Source organism: Anopheles marshallii, chromosome 2 (genome assembly GCF_943734725.1).
Source record: "Anopheles marshallii chromosome 2, idAnoMarsDA_429_01, whole genome shotgun sequence".
NCBI lineage: Eukaryota > Metazoa > Arthropoda > Insecta > Diptera > Culicidae > Anopheles > Anopheles marshallii.
This window is the reverse complement of record NC_071326.1, coordinates 9,218,797-9,240,582: the sequence shown is the minus strand read 5'-3', so window position 1 is coordinate 9,240,582 and position 21,786 is coordinate 9,218,797. Positions and strand designations below refer to the sequence as shown.

Here is a 21,786-nt window from a genome sequence, read left to right as displayed (position 1 = left end):
TATCTAGCGTAAGCATACATCATGGTAATATGTGTATATTTAGTATGTCGTGTTGCCTGCCGTTACGTAGAGAACGTGTAAGAAGCAGCAGCTGCAGGCTCTTTTTATACAATTGCCATTATTTAACGTTCAAGCGGCCTTGTTTCGTTTTTGTACCATGTTAAGGTGTTTTAGTTTTGCCTGCTACGTTATGGTATAGCTTAACGTTAATGTAATGCCAGCAAAACAACAGCCCTGATTCGCGAACTGGTAGAGAATGTGCCACACATTGAACCTTGTTTCATTGTTTGTTTTTAATGTACTGTACTTGTTTCTTTCGTACTGAAAGTCAATCGTATCGCCAGTATTTATTCCACGCCCAACATCGAGCGAATGTTTTTTGTTTAGCGTTTAGTGCGGATTTTGTGGCAGTATTTATTAACTTATTTATTTATTTGTGTCGACCTATGCGTAGTGAATCGTTACTGTTAATCTGTAAGAATGCGTATTTATTAATCGGAGCCAATAAATTAAGTAGAACGTGCTAAGTTATTCTCTGTCGTAGCGCAATAGCAAGTGGACATCTAGCATTTCCATTTTGAAAGGATCCGAAATACTGTTCAAATCTATGTACTTTGCATTGAATTTGTCAATATTTGTTTTGTTCGATCTTTCTGCAGTTCTAGAAAACTTATATAATTCCAGTACTACAACGGTACTTGTCCAAAATTTACGAAACCATCTAAAGGACGAGCTGCGGCACGCTCGGCACGGACGAGCTCTAGGAACTGTACGATCAACTCACTATCGTACAGCGAATTATGCTTGCCAGACTCCGGTGGGCTGGTAGTGTGATTAGAATTACTCAGGACGACCCAGTTCGTAAAGTCCTGTTAGGTCATCCACATAGAAAAACGCCTGATAGCGTTGATGCGTTTACCAGAAAGTCAGTTTGACCGACGACCGAGCTATACCGTGTGCGTTTTAGAAGCCTCCGGCCGTATAGCAAAATTGCGAAGCTGCACTGTGTGCTTGCATTTAAGTATTTGATCGTTTTATTAGATACATTTAAAAAAAAAAAGCTATTGTAAATTGTAAAATGTTGTTATTCGCTTCTCCTCTACCATCATTGGTAATACCCATAGTGAGAAATGTCCATTCTCACATCACACCTATCTCACCATAGCCGTATAGCAACCTTGTTTGCAACTGTCAAAAAAGCACCGGTTTGTTTACATCTCTTCTGCCAATCGAATCGCACGTTGCCGGAATCCGGGCTGATAACAAGTGGTGGTCGAAAACACTAGAACGCAACTTTTGTTCAGATGGATTACGAAGCTTTCCAAGCGTCGCACAAGCCTCAACTTCAATCTTCGGGAGTGCCGGAACACTTATGGCCCGAGCTGTACCGTAAGCTAGCCGACCAAGTGTTTGATGCGGGTCTGTCCTTCTCTCTGCTTGCGGTAGATTACGGAGATGAACCTAGAACACTGGAAGATCCCGTGTGGACGCTGCAGGTATCCAAGGAAGGAGGACTGAAAGCGAGTGATCCGACCGAAATCTATCTGATCGACCATGCGTGGACATTCCGTACGGACAATGCGCGTCAGTTGTTGAACGCTCATCCGGAGCTGGTGTGCCGTTTGGCGGTTATGATGGGACTGCAGCAGGATGATGATGTACCACCGAATGCGTACATCCCGCGCATCCTTCAGGACATGTGGCGCTGGTGCAATACGTACTCGCTGAACGCGGACGGTCTGTCGGTGGAAAACCGAATGCCGATCTGGTACGTAATGGATGAGGTGGGCAGTGCGATACTGCACGGTGATTCACCCAACTGCCGAGTCGTACCGTTCATGCACATCCCGGAAGGTGTCACGTACAGTTTGCTCTTCCCAACGGAGGACCTCGACGAGGGTGACAATCTGTACCGAGATTTCGTCGAAAGTGTACCAACCGATTCGAAGGAGCGGGATGCACTATTACTTCCGTGGCGGTACGAATCGTTCGTGAAGGAAGATTTCTCCCAATCGGAACCGGCGAAGGAGTACTTTCTGGTTGGGCACATTGAAGAGTCACTCCCGGATCCGGACGTGGCACCACCGCTCATTGATGGTAACAGACCGCTGAAGGTGTACTCGCAATACGAATTCGTCAACCAATACCTCACGGACGCGTCGTACGAAATTGTAACCGATCCGGCCGATGCGGACATACTCTGGATGACGAGCCACTTCAAAGAGTTCCGCGAGCTAAGCGAAAACAATCCGAACAAATTCGTGAACCAGTTCCCCTTCGAGAATGTGATGACGATCAAGGATTTGCTGAGCATCGTTTGTCGTAGAATGGCCGAAAAATTGGCATCGGCGAGTGGCGAAGAGCCATCCCTAGCGCCAAACCCTCGGTGGCTTCCGATAACGTACAATCTGAAGACGGAGTTGGTCCCGTTCGTAAGCTACTACCAGAATCGAGCACAACGCGGCATGGACAACCATTGGATTGTGAAGCCCTGGAACTTGGCCCGTACCCTCGATACGCACATAACGGACAATCTTGCGCAGATTATGCGCTTGCAGCAAACGGGTCCCAAGATAGCGCAGAAGTACATCGAGCATCCGGTGCTGTTCGAGCGTGCCGAACTGGAAGCCAGCGTTAAGTTTGACGTGCGGTACGTGTTGCTGGTGAAAAGCGTCGACGAGCTGTGTGCCTATGTGTACACGAACTTTTTCCTTCGCTTCGCCAACAAACCCTTCCAGATGGACGATTTCGATGACTACGAGAAACACTTCACCGTCATGAATTATGGTCAGTTTCAGTTGCGCCATATGAAGTGTGACGAGTTCGTGCAGTGTTGGCAGACACAGTACCCGGCCCATCCCTGGGACCAGATCGAAACGGACATTTGTGAGATGCTGAAGGAGATGTTGCAAGGCGCTACTCGATTGGGACCACCGTGTGGCATTGGACCGAATGCCCAATCGCGAGCACTTTATGCGGTGGATTTAATGCTCGAGTGGACGGAGGCTGGGACCAAAATACAGCCGAAGTTGTTGGAGGTGAACTTTACGCCCGACTGCAAACGGGCATGCGAATACTATCCGGACTTCTACAACGATGTGTTCAACTTGCTGTTTCTGGATCAGGAAAATTTGGACGTCTTCAGGCGAATTGTATAGGGATAGGAACGGCTGGAATAAACGAAGAATAAAGTAACCCTGGAAGACAACATGGTGTGAAATCCACGATAATGTTTCGGATGGAGAATGGAACGAAAGTGCAAGTGCAGGTTTTGGTAACATTACAATTTTATTTCCGATGATGTTTTTATTCATTCTTTTTCGCCTTCCAACGTTCGTGCCCCAAATTCCAACTAGTTACACACACACACACACACGCTTACACACAAACATTTCATAAACCGGTTCCTTTTCTTCTGCCCTCAGATTTTTTATTCGAAACAGATCGCCTATCAAGCCTAGTAGAAGATCGTTACGATCATTACGTTCTTCCATCAAACCTGCCATACTTCAGTGTGAATGCGTTTGTTTTACATTATTTATTTTAAAATGAGTTTCGGCACACCGCACATGGGGCACATTTTCTGTCCCTTTACGAGTTGGTTTCATTGGTTTATTTTTCGGGTTTGTTTCTAATTAGAACATCGTTTGTCCTCCGCCCGGGCCACGAGTAATTTTTCAACGAGTATGTGAATCAACGACATATAGTCCTGGCTCGTTCGGTTTATGAAAAATATTTCCATACTGTTATTTATTTTTCCGCCTTTTTTACTTTGCTGTTGCTTCAACAAATGGTGCTTTCAAACCATTGCAAGTGAGTGAGTGAGTGAGTGAGTCTTTAGCTTTCTTCATTATAAGTTTTAAAACACTTAGATGCTGCTCCTCCTGTGGTGATAAGTCTTAAATGCAGTTATAGTGAATCACATTGACAAGTTTATTTTGTTTTCCATTTTATATACGCTTTTATCTTTCGTCGGATGTCGGTCGTTCAGTGTGTGGTAGGAAGTTGTGGAAATGAGAGCATTTTTGTGCATTTTATCATCCAATTAAAGGAAGAGACGCTGTAATAAATTGGTTTTCAAAGTTAAGAATCAAGAATGGTTTTAGTTAATCAATCAAGTTAAACAAAAACGCTCAATTTAAAAGAGTTAACTTCACTAGCTGCATCGTGAATAGTGTTGAGTTATAATTTCTCAAGTGAGTGAGCTGAAGCGAGCGTTATTTCTCACCATAGTGAGTAATAGTTTGAACTCCTCACAGGCAACCGGCACGCTTTGGTGCAATGAGCCCACGTGTGTGTTGATCTACGCGGAGTCAAATAATGGTATGTTTTTGAGGATTTCATCACAAAAAAAAACATTCACCTTACAATACAAAAAGAGTGATACAAATTGCATCGATTTAGGCGTTTCGCAAACCTTTACCCATGCAAATCACAAATCAAAATCGCGGTTTATTGCAAGGTTTAATAAGAGCTTCTTTTCCTTTACAGCTGATTTGCTACTGCTTTGGCAACACTCACAGAGACAAAGATGGTGGCAAAGTTGGTGGTGGACATGATGATTATGCTGTTGGTCTGTGTGATCGTGTGGGGTTGTGAAATACCATTACCTGCTAAACATGTTTATTATTGTATTCGTAGAGCAAATTACACATTACACAGTTAGACTGTTGCGTGGAAAAAATGGTTTACAAGCATTTATCCTCTTCTTTTTTTTATTTCTTGCAACCATATCAAACAGGGTGTACTAGAGATAAATAGAGCTGTACAAACGTGAACGCAAACTCTCCCTTTGTAACCTGAAACCCACCGGAAATCATTTGCTTAACCATTGCACGCACAAAAATAGCCTCTCCTTACACGGACCAGAGTGTAGTCGGTTCAAAAACAAACATGCGCCAAAACTAGACATTGCATTATAAACTATCGGCCACTCCATCGTAACGTGAAGCGTCGAAAGGGGATAAATAATACTTCCAAACACGGTCACTGTACAACTGTTCAGTTTCAAATGTTCATATATTCGCCATTCGGTTACGAATCGCAACGACTAACAGGCGCGTGTGTTTGAACATCAACCAACACACGCAGGCGCACGCACGCACGTGTCCGTTTCGCTAGTTTAGAATACTTTCTACGATGTCTTAAAATATGATCCTTTTTGTCCTTAAAATACAACGTCCATACAATATGCACTTTAACCATCCGCCATGCCTCGTATCATTCTCGCTATCGCGTTCATTCGCTCTCTCTCTCTCTCTCTCCCTCTCTCTCTCTCTCTTTATTTCTCTTTTTCGTTCTATCTGTTTGTGGCCATGTTGTTGGAGGCGTGCTCATCTAACTGTCGAATCTCTTACCACCTATAAATGATCATCTATATACGCAACCTTTCCCCCTTGGGGAGGGTTAGTTTAAACAGCAACATGAAACTCTCCCGCTTCCGTTACACAAACGGATAAAATGCTAATGTACAAATGTTTGATGGAAGCGCGGAGTTCCTTCATGGGTAAGGAAATCCAGTTCCCGCCCGTTTCTTATCCAGGAAGCATTTATAATTTCCTATCGTAAGCCTATCTAGGGGTTTTTTTTATTTCTTATTAGTCAAACCACTGTTCACGTTTCCCTTTCCCAGTTGCATTTCGTCTCCTTTGCTTTAGCTGGGAAGTGCAGTGTACATGGTTACTACACCAAGGGATGAAAAGGACATTAATAAACAGCAACAAGCCACAAATACAATATTGCTCACTCTTAATTCTACTGCGTATTTTGTATTCTTTTTTTCTGTTTTCTTTCGCTCTCTCTCTCTCTCTCTCTTTCATGTGTTCCAATTGGGGAGGCGTACACGTTTTCCCCCGATCGCCTTTTTTTTCATTTTCTTCTTATTGTATATAAATAGTAACAAAAAACATAAAATAAATGAATATTTCATATTCATGCTTGCAACATATATCATCCACTTTATCATCTGATCAATATTGTCTTCTTTCTACTACTGCTGTTTTGTGTTGCGCTTCCCTTTTGCGCCTTATTACCTCTCTCTGTCTCTCTTCTTTTTTTTGGTACTTTATCGTTAGAGTTGGGGTTTTTCCTTTTTTCTGCTTTTTAAATTATGTTTTTTTTGTTTGTTATTGTTTTTATGTTGTGTACTTTGTTCCGTAATTTTACTGATAGAGGGAAACGCTTTTGCTGTCGAAAGCTCGACCGGGCAAAGAGGTTGTCAAAAGAGAAACCATTTCAAGTGCGGTGAAAGGTACACGTGACATGCGCACCGGAAATAATTAATTAAAAAAAAAACCATCGTGTGGATGTTTGATAAAGCTGTTTATCGGGGGCGGTTTTTGCTGTTTCACTTCCTACCGGTGAAGATTGAAAATTGGAGTTACCGGTTTTTTTTTATGGTGCACTTCCCCTGTTTACATTCATTGCTGTATCAAACAGAGTGGAGGAAATGAATTTAATAATAGAAAGGAATTTTTCATTAAAACTTAAAAATCGACATAGCTTTTATGATTAAAACGATTCCATACGTGCATTTAATCCACATAAAATAAACAAAGCGAGATCGTCAATGTTGAATGCAGACAAAAAGGAAACCAAAATTATTGCTACCGAGACGGGGATAAGAATCCGGTTTTTGTTGAAGCACAACTGCTTGGCGGCATGGTGTGCAGTGTGTTAAGTTTGGTTGCAGTTTTACGGATTACATATTTACAAACTCCTGTGCATCGTTGGCATCATCACACACTTCACTTCTAAAACAACTTTTGCAATCTAATCAGTACAATGTGTACCCATCGGACGATGGTTTCGATCCATCTGAAAATTGCAACAGTAAAGTTGGGAAACATCGTGTTTCCGATAAGCCTTAACACATCTAATACACATCTAGCAGCAGCAACACGGTCCTTACGGTACGAAAACCATGCAAATATGACAGAGAAGAGAGCGTGAGAGAGAGAGAGAGAGAGAGAAGGATAGAGCAATAGTTGCCGATAGTGTACTAGAGAAGATGACAGACAGACATACGTTCATAGAGATATAGATTAAAACGTTCCCCAGCTGTAATACAGGAGCAGCGAACAGACAGTTCCTCTAGGGGCCCACCGAACAATGGAGGCTCCGGACTATCCCGAGTCCAATGAGATTGTGTAGATTTACGTAAATTCTTCCGTACGAAGAAAGGAACACGAACACCATCCTTACCATTTGGGTTGTCGCGCAGTTAATCCGCCCGTAAATCTTTCGCTCCACCTCTTCGTCAGCAGAACAGATCTGCTTGCCTCGTCTGCCGGTTGCACCAGTAAATCGCAACCTTTCTTGGAGGTTATTATTTACGGGATAAACTTTTCGTCGAAGTTTTCTCGATGTGGATCAGTATGCTGTTCGAGGTACCGAACGTGGAGACGCGAATGTCAAACTTCCCATCCATGCCGAGGCTGCCCGTCATCAGCCGCGCATTTTCAATCGTGGAATCGGATAGCCTGGAAAAGAAGGAAGACAAGCGAAGGAAGAGAGTGGCATTACAACAATTGAAAACCTGATGCGACATACACACACACACGCGCGCGCGCGGTCTAAAGCGAATGCCTGAACAACGGAGTTCAAAAGGGAAAAAAACTTCCTAACGAACACGGGAGCCGGATGTCTTGGAGCGTGCAACCATAAACCATTCGTTATGGTTGTGATTTTATTTTTTAAATTCCACTCCTCCGTTTCTCAAGAGCCTGCCACATATAAGTGCCATGTGTGCCATGCCTTGGTCGTGGAGGGTTTGATATGTCACTGAGGAATGTAAAGTGTTTTCTGATGGCAAAAAAAGCTCCACCCAGCACTGACTAAGAAACATGATACACTTAATGCAACGCGAGTGGTTCTCGAATGTCGAGTAGATTCTGAAGAGTTAATATCTGCCACGGACATTTGAGTAACCTCCACCCAAATATTCGCTGGGGCTGTGAACGTGAACTGTGTTTTGGGGGGGAATAATATTTCCGTCGGTGTAAAAGTATGCCCCGCATCACTTACCGCACATCGATCTCCATGCCGCGCATATCACCACAGTAGTTGCCGAGCGTCGTTATCTGCTCCTCGCTTAGCCCGTGCAGCGTAATGCCGAGCCATCGCAACAGGGGCAGATTGGCGAGAAATGCGTGCAGAAACTGGGGTTCGATCCGTTGCTTCTTTGGGCGATCCATCACGACGACACTGTCCAGCTTGATGTGACTGAGCGGGCTGGATTTGAGCAGCTTGGCGACGGACTTCAGTGTACGTGCGGCTTCGTCCAGATGGATGATCCAGTTGCACATCTTCAGCGTGTTTAGGTGGCTGGAATTGGAGCGTAGAGGTCGTTACTTGGGTTGAGGAATTATAGTACAATTCTAGCTTCGCTACGAATTTTGATTGATCTTGAAATTGGGTTAGACAAGAAAGACCAAGAAATGATCCATTTCACCAAAGCTGATGCTGGTCCACGAATGTCCACGAAACGAGGTGTTGTCCAGTGTTTAACAAAATTTTTAAAATTTTGCATGAGAGTAATTCTCTTCTCAAAAGATTCTTCAAGCTAAACGCTATTCCATCTAAACGGCCGAGCCGACCCAGACTGAGGATTCGACGATAGATGGCGCTAAAAGAGTTTGCGATCGGTGACACAGGAGAATCCCCGATCGCTAGGGCCGAGTGACCTTCTTTCTTTTGGATTGTCGGAGAGAATCTTCACAGAGAACCCACTTCCTTACCAGGGAAGCAGAAGCACAGTTGGTTAGAATACGCGATCGTCTTTCTTTCGGGTGACAAGAGTCGATTGCCGCGGTGGCATCAGCTATTCTCATCTCTTCCTCTGGTATCCAATAAGTCAATAATTTCTGGAGAACCTAGGGAGGACTAACTCCGAGATAATTCCTTCCAGTTTGACCCCGTCCCAGATGATTAGCTCCTAGTTACCTTCCTGAACTTAGTTAGCAAATACCTGAAGCACCACTAGTGCCAATTTACTTAAAGCAGCTAAGAATTAACCACTGGAGCTGCTTCCCCTTCTGTACGTTGCGTATCTCACCTGAAGTGATTGTTGAGCGTGTTGAAGAAACCTACGATGTCCTTATCGGAAAGGATGAGCGGCGTGGTGGTTGTGCTGCCGAAACCCGTCCTCGATGGGGCAGAAAGGTCCAGCTCGCGTAAATTCACAAAACCCACCAGATACGGCAACATGTGCGGACCCTTCATCGAGAGATGATCGGCGAAGATGATCTGCAATGGAGGAAACACATACGAACGATAAGCGTTGTGTGTGATGGAGCCCCAGCTGAGCGTGCGCATAACGATACGATTACCTGAGCACCGGCCAGCTTTAGGTTGACTACGGAGCGGCACTCGTACGCACCGGACTGCACGGGCACATCACTCTTAAACATCGACATGTTCAGCCGGCAGTTGTTGAGACCGAGCTCGCGGACCGACGTGAGCGAAAGGAATCCGCGGACCGAGGCGAGCGTACCGACGTTCTCTATCCTAAAGCTCCAACCGTCCAGGCTGAGCAGCCGCAGCGTGATGCAGCTGCCCAAGGCACGTGCGGACATTCCGACGGCGGCATCCTCGAGTGCGATCCGGGGCGACCCGAGGCTCATCATCTGCAGGCAGGGCGACTCGCTGGCTCCCAGCACGGTCGGCAGGATTTCACTCAGTCGGGACGCACCCTCGAGCTTGATAGAGTGTAGCGTCGTCGATACGCGCACCGTCTCGCCGAGACACATCGAGTCCTCCAGCGAGAGTTGCGCCTTGCTCAGATCCAACCCGTGCAGCCGGGAGTAGGTGTCGCGTGCGGCCAGCAACAGTTCGTGCAGCGTGCCAGAATTGTGCGGACCACCATCGCAGGCCGGTGTCGGGTACCAGGTGCGCGAAATGACCGAGTCCGTGCTCCGCTTGTCCGGAGGTCCTTCCATCGGTTGGCGGGGCAGTGTGGCCGAACGGCCCATGTTGGCCGTCGAGCTGAGCACACCTCGCGGCAACGACGAGAAGATGCCGGCCGGATACGAGCGCGGCGAAGGTGCCCCGGTCAGGGAGGACTGTTTGATGAGACCCGAGTTGCCGCTACTGCTGCCCGAGCCGGAACCCATGCTAACCCCGCTGGATGATGGTGGATCGTCGCGGGCACCCCAGCTGGAGGGAAGCCCCAGATAAGACAGAGGCCGCACGGCAAGTAAGGCGGCGAGCGCTCCCACGGCTCCCCGTTCGCAGCGCAGATGGGGCAACGAAAGCCGCGTGACGTGCGGACACTTCTCGAGCGTCGAACAGATCTGCACCAGCTGGGACGTGCAGAGGCCGAGATCGAGCGAAAGGTTGCTCAGCTTCGGCTGGCGCGGTATCGTCCGACAGAGTGCCGTCACCACGGACTGGAGCTTCAGGATGGGTGGGTCCTCCTCGAGCAGGGTGAGGATCAGCTCGAAGCTTTCGAGGCGTGGTTTGAGCAGCGCTTTCGATATGCAACTCGCCAGATAGTTAATGTCCGAGTCGCGCACCTCGTTCTCGATCAGCGACGTGATGCGCAGTGTGGTGACGCTCTCGTTCTTCGACAGCGCGTCCAGAAAGATGTCCATCACGTTGCGTGACTCCAGCAGCAGGTTCTTCTCCATCTGGTACACCAGCTCGAGGTTCTTCAGCGTGCAGGTGGGGCTCTTGAACGCCAGTCCCCAACCCTGCAGCTCGGACAGCGTCGACTTGATCGACACCCAGACCGGTTTCGCTTCGAGCGGTGGCACCGGAGGCGACTTGGAAATGCCCAGCATCTCGCAGAGCGCCGTCAGGTTGGCTTCCGTCTCACCGCCGGCCAGCGCTAGCGAGAAGATCGTCTGCGGACTCAACCACAGCGGCGTCAGCTTGGAGAGCAGCAGATGCGCCCGGGCACCGAGCAGGGCCATCGCGAAGTTTAACACCTTCAGGATCTCCGGTTCCACCTCATCGCCCACGGCCAGCCCGGCTATCTCTGCCGCCAGCAGCCCGGGCCGGTTCGCCAGCGATACGATATAGTTCGCGGCGAGAAACTCGGCCAGCCCGGGACAGATGATGGTGTAGTACTGGTCCGACTTCCGCTTGGCGGTGCGGCCAAACAGTTGCGCCCGGTCCAAACAGCCGGCGATGTTCGTTTCCGGCGAGGAGCAGTACATCTTCAGCTCAGCTGACGTCACCGTGGAGCGCTTCGTTTTCAAGCAGAACAGCGCCAACCGGCCCAGCTCGGTGACTTGCGTGTGGGACGAGTTGGCTGCAACGCAGTTGAATACCGACGCGATCACGTCCAGCTCGTCGGTCGGTAACTCGCCGCCGGACGTTTCGTATATGGCCGCTATCGCCAGACAGCCGAGCGTGGTCCGGGCAATGTTTCGCAGATGCCGACAGGACTGCACCGTGTCGATGAGTCGCGTTGGCGCTCCCCACTGGCCGCCACCGAGCAACGACACGGAGCGACCCCAGACCAGCCCCTCGAAGGTGATATGTCGCTGCATCAGGGGCAGCAGCTCGGTGCAGGACGCCGTCACGCTGATCAGTATGACGCGGGCTTCCGGGAAGAGACGTCCCTCCAGCAGGTCGATCACGTCCTTTGGCATGGTTTTGCTTTTGCGCGTTTTGCACTGCACATCGTACCCGTCTAGCACGATCAGCAGCTTGCCCTTGAGCGCCTCGAGCGAGTTCCACGCGGCACTGAACCCACCGAACCCGCTCGCGAACGGGTTCGGTGGACCACGCGGCAGCAGCTCCTTGCCGATGTAGTTCGCGATCGTGCCCCGCAGTTCGGCCAGCGGTAGGAACAGCGCCAGCGCCACCGGTTGACCCCGCGGAGGCCACGGTGGTTCACGGCTCCAGCCGTGCAGGATGCGCAGGGCGAGTGCGCCACGCGTCACCCACGGTGGGCACTCGACCAGCACACGGCGCGGCGCCTCCAGGAATGGGCCATCTTTCGTCTGCACCGGTGTCAGAATCTGGTCGACGCCGATCGCCTCGTTCAGGCCGTGTGAGTGTATGTGCAGCCGGAGCTCGGGCTCGAGCCGGGCCGGACAGAGGACGCCGGGTGCGACCGGGTGCACCCAGCTCGGCAGCACCGGTTCCTTTAAAGCTAGCTCGTTGTACAGCGTGCGCAGGTAGTTGGCGAGGCGAGCCTGCGGATCGCCCCGTCGGCCCTCGGGTCCGCAAGCGGGTGGACCCGGCGGCGAGGGACACTCGAGCGACACGTACGACCCGGACAGCTCATAGTCGGTCCGGTACGGGGTGGTGGCGGGTGTGTTGGTGCTCGGCGTCGGCGCCGTCAGCTTTTGCTGGCCGGCCGGCTGTGAGGGCAACTGTGGCGGATGTGATGATGGTTGCGATTTCGTTGGATAACACTGGCGAGACACAGGGAAAAAACGGGAAAAATTCATTAAAAATCACTGTCAAACAACTTGTTGTAGCATTGTTGCCACAACTTTACACACAGAGCGCCAGTTGATGCAATGCATTGTGGTTTGGATTGGTTTCCACGATTTGCCGATGGCTTTTTCGGTCGAAAGTGCAAAAATAGTCCAGAATCACCTTGACGCTTCATCAATTTTACTAATGACAAAGTGCGCTGTATCCTTCGCAGCCCCTATCAACGCTTCAACAGCTCAACTGCAATGTAAAACTTTTGCGCTAGGTAAAGTGGTTTTTTGCGGCAAAGTTGTGCTTACGCCCGGAGAGAGAAAATTTATTCACAAAGTTGATGTGCAGCTCACTCATCTGCCTGCTTTGTTTCCAATGTTCATACAATCTCCATGGATACGGGTTTGTTTTGTTCTCCCTTTTCTGCCCAATGTGTTGTTAATCTTTTTTTTTTATTTGAGCACCAATTCCTGCAAATTCTGTAACGCCAACATCCGCTTCGCTACTGACGTCACATTGAGCGAAACATTTTAATTGCATTCTACACAATTCTCAGTACCCAATTGCATCCGAAAGCTGCGCCAGCTTGGGGAATGCAGATTACTGCATGTCTGTACATGTTTAGTAGCAAAAGAAGAAAAAAGCTTTCAATCAAAATTGATGAACAGCATATTTAATGGAAATGTTGTGTCATATCAGGTAAAAATTTCCAACTAATTGTAATGGTTTGGAATGCATCAATCCAGCGTTGGATACGTTTCAATCGTTTTTTTCGTTGATAACATGGCATGTGATTAGAAATTCCACGTATAGACTCGATTAACATAGAAATGATTTTGTGGTTATATTTGTTCCACTTTCGTCCAAGTTCAAGACCTCATGCGTCATATGTGTCTCATATTTGCAATATTAAACGTTTTCAATACAACCTTCTAATGGGAGTTCTTTCATGAAAGTAATTTGATCATTATCATTCATCATTAGCTTCATTCTGCTTCTTCTTGGTCCATATACCACGAGGACAAAAGAATCCTTCATTAACCATTAAGAATTGGAAGTTGAATTCCAAGACTTCCAAATTCCCAACTCGGGTTATTGGAATATTCGATTCCAATTGGTTGCGAGAAATACTCCAGCAAATCCACCATTAGTCACAAAAGGGATACTTTCGCTTCATGGTAGAAGATCTCAAATCTTGATCATTGATACGGGAACCAAAAACGAAACAATGGCGGCATGGCGGATGCCAAGTGTTCTTTTCTTCGTGGATGGTCTCTTGGTGTATCGCCATATCTCTTGATCTCTTGGCAACCCTTGGTTAATAACAAAATCTCTCGATATCTTGACATCTCTTGGTATCGAATCGAAGATAGTTCAAGGATGATTGCTTTCGAACCATTTCTAACAGTCCATTTGCTCACTTCCGTGCGTTTAGCTTAGCCCACAGTTCACGTAAAGAACAGCCAATAACGTCAAATAAGGAATTTCATACTCCAAAGAGCTTAAGTAGCCCCGTAGACGGAAAATGTGTATCTTTTCACTCTATGGACACGACACAATTCAAAAACAGTATCAATGGCACAAATGGTCATCGTTATGCTAAGACGGAATGCAATGGTAATCAGAACCAGGGAAGGAAAGTCAGCATTAGCACTATGGCTGTTAGTTGTTTGTGTACTTCGAGACGCTTTGACGAAGGAACAGGAAACACACAAGAAGCGTGCAATGTGTGCATTCGAAATGTGTTCGGGGGTTCGGTAGTGACGCCCATCGAAACTTTCCCCATGCTTGCTGTTTGAAAGGTTCGAAATTGCCGAAAAGGAGTAATGCAAACAGGAGTAACTTTCTCTACAGAGCAATGCATTCCGTGGGGAAATATGCAAAGCAAGAACACCCATTAGCATTACACTTGTATGAAGCGTTGAAGGCTTTGCATGTGGTGGAGCAACAAAAAAAAAAACACACCCGGTGCGTTTTTGACTCTATCCGCGGTTGTGTACCAGTTGGTCTCACTTGACACCATCAGCCAGGATGAACTTCTTTCTCAGCCCCGAAACTTTCCATTGGAGTTTTTGAGTAAAGTGGGAAAGAAGTGACGGGAAGCTTCACACCATCCAACAGTAGGCGGCTGCTCGTTAAGCACAGCCTGCTAATACACACACGCAGGCTGTGGACTTGTTGTTGTTATGGCAACGAAAGCTCGTTACCAACTTCGTGCCACCAGAAACTGCTGTTTCCTTGTTGACTTGTTTTGTTGTGTCCTTATCGCGACGGCCTGCCAGTGTCATCCAGGTGGTGGGAAAGATGCCGAGTCCTATACCGGGAGTCACCACCACGTTCAAGACACTCCAGTTCCACCCAGCACCGGAGTTAAGAAACTCCAAATTGCAATGGGGCCATCGGATGGCATCGGAAAAGTTACCGTCATCACCGGGGCACCGCAACCAACAGCAGGCGGGAACTTATCTCTCGGGAGCTGTGAAGCACACACGAGAGCAAGTTTTCTGGCTACAAAACGCCCCATCGACGACAGTGGATATATTAGACACCGTATCCTTTCCGGGTACCATTTGTCGTTATGAACTCCGGGGGGAAGGCCGCCGCTGTGTGCGCTTGACGCGTTTTACACTTCACTACGCCAATCTGTTGTTGTGTGGGGCCAATTGCGCTGCGAGCGAGTGGAGTTTTTGCTTTTTTATCACCAACCTTTTTCGGGGTGATGATTGCCCGCAAGCTGCTCCCATCGTCACTGTTGCGTATCGTATGATGAGCTTTTTGTTTCGCTTTTTTTTGGTGGGCTGCCGTTGCTCAGTGATGAATTTTTATCATCCCATAGCATCGTCGCAGGCACGGCACGTGCACGGTACACAGGCGGTGGCGGTATAGAACACACCTGTCACAAGCGTGTATCATACGCACCCCGGAAGGAAGGAAAGCTAGACGAGTATTTTACCAGATCCCCTGCAAGGATCCTGATTTCGCTGGGATCGCAATTTTTTGCACTCTTTTCCACACAATTTTCACCCGAATTTAACCCATCCATGTTTGGAGGGGGGTTGACGCATAAAAAGAAGGAAAGTTGGTAGTGTTTTTTCCTCTCTCTCTTTCGTGTGTGTCATCAGCGTTTACGGAGCTTTGCGTACACAGCGTGTATGTGTGTATGTGTGTGAGTGTGTGAATAAAGCACTGCCAGGAATAACCCCGTTGCGCTCGATAGGTTTGGTACGTGAGGTTTTAGTACCACCGCCAGCACCAGTACTCAACTGTGCGATAAAATGTACCGCCTTTCCTTCGTCTGAATGTGATTATCCCGATTATCCCGGGGTATGTTTAGCACTGAGCCTTAGTTCGTGTGTTTTTTTCTTTGTGTTGTTGTTGTTGGCCTGCGTTTAGCAAATGGTCCTGAAATCCTCGTGCATATTATAACCTTAATCGTTTGGTGAGGCTGCAGATAAGCGGGCAGATGAAAGTTTTAGCAAGTGTATCATGTTTTTTTTTCTTTCTCTCACAGTTTTTGCACTTTCTTGTTCAGTTCGGTTTTCGCATTATCGCAAGTGGAAAATGTCGAAAAAGTTGTAGAGATAACGCGTATTTAGCTCTCGGGGTGGTGTATTAAATTTAGAAACACTTTTTCTAGCTTACTTAAGCGGGGGGCGTAAAATTATTTTAACCTGGTCGAGTTTTTGGGAGTGTTGCTTTTTGGTTAGTTTGGTCAAAATTAAATTGACGAAATTAAAAAGATGAAATTAAGATGAAAAGTGCCAAAAGACAAGCCGACAAAATGTTTGGTTTACTTAGTTTTGAACAATTAATCCTTAAATCTTTGTCAGCCACCAGGCGTCTCCATTATTAGCAACTAAAATTCGATAAGTATCTCTAGTTTTATGGATGCTTTAAAAAATATTTATTGATGGATTATTAAAGTCCATAAAAGCTCCACAAAAGCAAAAAATAATTATTTGAATTTAATTTGTTAAAAAATACTGATGTTATTCCCAAATAGTAAATATAGGATACGCCATGTTTCAAAGGATTAAACTTAGTTGTATGAAGTATGTTTCATCATTTTGACTAACTTATCAATACATTCTTCAAAAACATGATAAAAAAACAATATTCTTCAGTAAATATCTTCCAAAAGCGGAAAAGCTTTCTTTTTATATCTCTTCACCATATTGTACAGATTTGTGCCATAATAACACAATTCAATATTAATGTTTAAGGTAATCTAAACATTACCATGGAATTATTTGAAGATGGAAAAACATTCCAATTGCTCATCCAGCTTGTATTTCTCAACCCCTACCGGTCCCTGTCGATTGAAATGGTAACAATTTGTCCAGTTCGGATGCGTTCCGCCTGTGGTAGAGAAGGGTCGTCCGTACAAAGACATATTAGGATGGACAAGTAAGAGCAAGGGTTCTTCCAACGATTGAACTTGAAAGATACATGGAATTAGTACGTTATGTTTGCATTTTGTGACGATTGCTCTACGCCCATCACTCCGCCGGTATGGGTTCCATTTGGAGGTCTGTGATGTCTTTGCTTCTTGTTTGGAATTCATTTCGTAACCAGTCCGTCCGGCATCCTACTGGGCGTTGCTTGTCCTATCTTTCTTCCCACCAGCTCATCTCATCGCTCAAACTCGTGTGCGAACAATGTTCAAATTTCTCAAGAAAGCCCCACATTCCGGAGGGGGAGGGGGGGGGGGGGGGGACTGTCCTCCAAGGGACGATCAGAATGCGTTGTGTAATCGTGTCCACAGCAGAACGCTTTTCATAATCGATGCAAATATGACACACACACATCCGACCGACCGAAAGCACGCAATTGGACAACAGCCCAGTGCCGTTGAGCTGGTGTTTCGTACAAACTCTGTGTGTCGACAGATGTCCTTCGCCAACGATCGTAAACATCTGCCGGTTGGCATAAGCTGTCCCGGTATCCTCTACCTTCCGGACAGCGCACACCCTTAAACCCGCTGCGAGAACGCTGAAGAACGTCACTGCCACCCACTAACTCCTTCAGGGAGTGCCGAAGCATGTTTTTCTTTTTTGCCGCCCAACAACCGAACCCCCACAAGTGGATTATTGTAAATTGAGCAAGAAGAAAATTGGCATGATTTGATTACAAACGAAAGGAGCGGGAGAAGGGGGAAGGGGGTGAGGGGAGGTTCTGTTTTTCTCACGAAATACACTTTCATTGCGTGAAATGCCGGAACATGCCCCGGCGGAAGGCTACCAGTAAAGTGTACACTAGCGTGTCATCGGGACGATTCGATTGCGATTTGTTTTTACAGTGTGAACGTGATCGTAGTTGGCGTTGGTTTTTTACTGAACACTGCCAAGCGTGAAACTTGCGCAAAGAATTTTTGTTTACCGCTTGTGTAGTAGGCTGGTCGTTAAGTTAAGTGTGAACTGAATGATTTAACAGGTCGAATATCGCAAACGCAGAAAGTTGTTTAAACTTTTATCCTAAATTACCATTTCTATCCACCTATCGATGGTCGTACGCTAGCTCAGATCTGGTATACAATGGACGAGCATTACCATTTGTGCCCATTAAACGTACGTTAAGGGAGATCCTCTTCAAAGGCGGTCATTAAATATTTATTAACAGCCTCAATTGTTGCTCTTGACCGTTTGAATTGCTCGTAATCGCTGTGTTACTACACCCCCCTCCGGAACATCCTGAATCAGCACCGATAACGACTTCCATTTTATACCAAACTCCTCGTCCCCCACCATCGACCAGCTCCATCCCACCGGCAGCAATCAACGCACCTTTTGAGGCAAACTTTGCGTAAATGGAACCGGAATGGTAACCCCTTTTGCATGAGGTCGCCAAGCGTCGAGTGCTTAAAAATGGTCAATTATCATAAATTTGGAGATTATGAATGAAATGGTTCGGAAATCTAGTTATTTTAGAGTCCTCTCTCTCTCTTTACCGCAGCTCCGCTCGCGTGTATGCTGGCGAACCGGAACACAAGTGGATGTGAAATGACATAATCTGATAGCTGAGAGCATACCGATGGTGGTGGCCTAAATAACGTTAACATACACACGCACGCACACGTACAAACACTGCGAGACACATCAACGCGCAGTGTCTGCGTCAAAAAGTGAGCTTTAACAATAGACAATATAAGGAGGAAGGAGAGAGAGAGGGACCACCGACATCATCCACCATCCCATTCCCACGGTAAGCCGTTCCGGAAGCTCCGGCAGTGATGTCAGTTGGTTGTCATCTCGGCTACCAGTACCGGTGTCCTTCGTTGCGCCATGTTAATGATACTGCCACGGATGGATCAAGGCCCGTGTACCGTGTACGAAGGGGGGAACTCTCGCCAACGGGAAGGAAATGGATCATTATAGGAATGTCCTCGAAAAGAGATTACTGCTGCACGTTCCCTTCCTTCCCGTCACGCCACCACTTGGGACATAAATAAATGCTTGAAACGATGCGACGACCGCCACTGGGCGACCCGTTGGCGGCAACAACGACGACGACGACGACGAGTAAATGATACCGAATGCGAGAGGGACACAGACAGCTGGGCAATCAAAATAGATGGCATCTGGGGATCAAAACTAAATGGTGGCCAAGATAAGGCGCGTGTTCGGGGGCAGGTTTTGACTTTTGCTTTGGTGAGAAGAAATCAAGAAATCAAATCACTGGCCCCATGGATTAGCCGGTCACGGGTGATTTCGTTGGTCCGGTATCAACCGGTAAGGGCCCGTGTTAGGACCGTTAGCATTCCATTCGGAAATGAATGAAGCGAACCGTTTAGTGGCACACCCAACACCCCGAAAAGAAAAGTGCCAACAATGCGAAGAGATACACGCTTTTTCCGTTTGTTTCTGTTGCTGTCTAAATGATAGCTCGGTTAACCGAAAGGTAACGTGTGTAATTACTATCGTCCCCAGTATCACACCTAAAAGGGTCGTCCCTTCATTATGATTATCGGCCCAGGGCCTCCTTTGATTTAGCGTACAATTTTTTATTAACTTAGCGCTGTGATAGAGATTGCTTCATCCGCGCGTTTAACCTTCAGGACTGCCTCTTCCAGGAAAATGTCCAACCTGCTACGAAAAAAAGGTACACACAGGAGACCACCTCAAAACCATCCCAAAATTCATCCCCAAAGTCCAAACTGAGCACCTAATAACGTTGTGTTTGGCTTGGTGCTTGCGAGCATTGGTTTATTTTTAAGCACAACCTGGGTGGATGGTGGACCTTTTTTTTGCTTTTTTGCAACCCTGCTTGTCTAAGCATTTGAAATGTAATAGGATTTTACGTTAACACAGCCTTTTTGGGGGATAAAAAAGCTCCCACTCCCCTTCCCCCCCCCACACACACACACACACACACACTAACAACCCCGCAACGTGCAATAAAGACAACGACCCGAGTGATCCAGTTCCTGTGAGGTCACTGGTTTTTCATCAGGACTTTTCCACCTTATCGTTTTCCCTTTTTTTTGCGTTCGCAAACGAAATTCTTTCAACGGACGCCCGATATCATGAAATTATGATCAGCAGCGTCGGTGAAAATGTGGCAAAAGGTTCGGCGTTTTTTTCGGCCCCTCTTTTTTGTTGGGGTGTACACCGCCCCACAACATTCAAACCCGGTGGTGAATTACCGTGGTGGGTGAAATAGATAACAGCGCGCTAAATGGGTGAGGTGCTGTGAGGTGAGAAAAATCAACCACCCACAGAAAATGTTGAAATTTTGCTGTGCCAACCGAATCGGTACACGCGTCTGTTCTTAACATTATTATTATTTGAGTGTGTTTTTGGAGGTATTCGGGCGGTGCTTCGAATATCGATAACGTTAATGTGCTTGGGATGGGAATTTGCCATTATTTGCCAAAGTGGCGCCCGTTACCGTTAAGTAATCCTCCCCCCCCCCCCCCCCCCCCTCTCCCAACACAACGCCTGCCGAACCGCACGGATGCTAGAACGACACGCAAAATGAGCAGGTTTCAGCATCCGATAACCGAAACCGAAATGACCGGTGTAAGCTTTGGGACAAACCCCTTTGTATGTGTACTGATTCGAGGGTCGAATGACCGAATTTGCATTCGTGCAGCATAAATTTCATTGCTCAGTGAACGATAAATTATCGCTCCAATAGAATGCTGAAACACCTAATGAACACATATGAGCACTCGGGGGTACTGTGGTGCAACGAACCATTGTAAGATTATGAAAAAAAAGGGAGTGTGAAAAAAGAAACTATAATATAACTGAAAAACATTTAAATATAAGCAAATATATAAAAATAACCACATCATCATCAGATAAAGCAAAGCAATACAATAGAGTGACAGTAAAATAAACTTAAGTCGAACACTGTATTGCGGACTTCTAACATCCTGAGATCTAACATCGTCTGAGCTAAAGTCACTGAAAATGAACTCATGATGAAGTTGGCACTTCCAAGAATTATAGGAACTCCTAGAATCAGTACCAAAACTTCATTCGCTTACAGCAACGATGGCCGAAAGCAACACAGCCAATGTGTGGCGAATGGGGCCACATAAGATTGGTTGAAATTAATCTAAAACATTCACACACGAATAATTCCGCTTCGGCCATTCGGGGTTCGAAGGCAGAATTCCGAATTCGGACTAATCAGTGTCAGTATGTTGTTATTTCTAAGAATTTCGAGAGTTTAACTTCATCGATTCGCGAAAGAGGTCTTTTCATCCAGAATTCCAATAGCACCGGGATATTCAAACTCCCGCAAGCTAAATTAATGACAAAGGACAATAGAGTCAAGCAGATAATTATACATTCGGAAGGTACAGAAGAGTTCCGTGTTAAATAATTAAATTAATAAATAAAAAAATCCGTAAATAATGAGCAAAACAAATGGGAAGGTTCAATTTTCGCTTTCACTCTCAACAATACTCAGCGCTCAATTTAGTAATTTCCAGCACCCGGAAAGACCGTAAGCCATGAAAACTGCAACAGGGTGCAAAAGGGTAATTACAGCCAGTGTGTTTGACCTATTTCAACAATTCTGGATGCTGCAATATTGTGCCCGGCGTGGTTTATTCCCCGAGAATTACACCACAAGCCGCACCGAAGGACGCGCTGACGCTGGAGATGGCTGCGAAGGCCCGGCATAAAGTTAGTGCGATATGTTTGCAGTAAAGTTCAAATCGAATTGAAAAGTTCAACGTCCTGGTGGTGAGTGGTGTGGGTGAGTGGCCCCGGTAAATGGAACATACTATATTAAACATACGGGGCAACTTGGCAACCGTACACGTACATGCCCGCTTTTGGAACGCACGTGAACCATTGTCGAACAGTGCACGACCTACCACCTATACTGATACCACCGCTCCCCGGGGAAATGGGACGATGGAGGAGTTTCCGGACATGCCTCTACATC

The 21,786-nt window shown here is 46.8% G+C and overlaps 2 protein-coding genes across 2 annotated transcripts in view; one reads left to right on the top strand and one right to left on the bottom strand.

The window, feature by feature from the left end:
* The first annotated feature begins 1,304 nt into the window (after positions 1-1,304).
* On the top strand, positions 1,305-3,158 carry LOC128708856 (tubulin--tyrosine ligase-like protein 12). Its single transcript, XM_053803838.1, has one exon. It carries the CDS (start codon positions 1,305-1,307, stop codon positions 3,156-3,158), a length of 1,854 nt encoding a protein of 617 aa, XP_053659813.1.
* Positions 3,159-7,327: 4,169 nt separating this feature from the next.
* The window catches only part of LOC128708417 (uncharacterized), a 52,804-nt gene continuing 38,345 nt past the window's right edge, over positions 7,328-21,786 (bottom strand). The window contains exons 4-7 of the mRNA XM_053803395.1: positions 9,330-12,368; positions 9,056-9,246; positions 8,026-8,325; positions 7,328-7,481 (exon numbers count right to left, since the gene is read on the bottom strand). Coding sequence (XP_053659370.1) covers positions 7,328-7,481; positions 8,026-8,325; positions 9,056-9,246; positions 9,330-12,368 — 3,684 coding nt within the window. The remainder of the gene's footprint in view (positions 7,482-8,025; positions 8,326-9,055; positions 9,247-9,329; positions 12,369-21,786) is intronic.

Coding starts and splice junctions, on each gene's coding strand:
- LOC128708856 (XM_053803838.1), top strand. CDS start 1,305: ATGGATTACGAAGCTTTCCAAGCGTCGCACAAGCCTCAACTTCAATCT.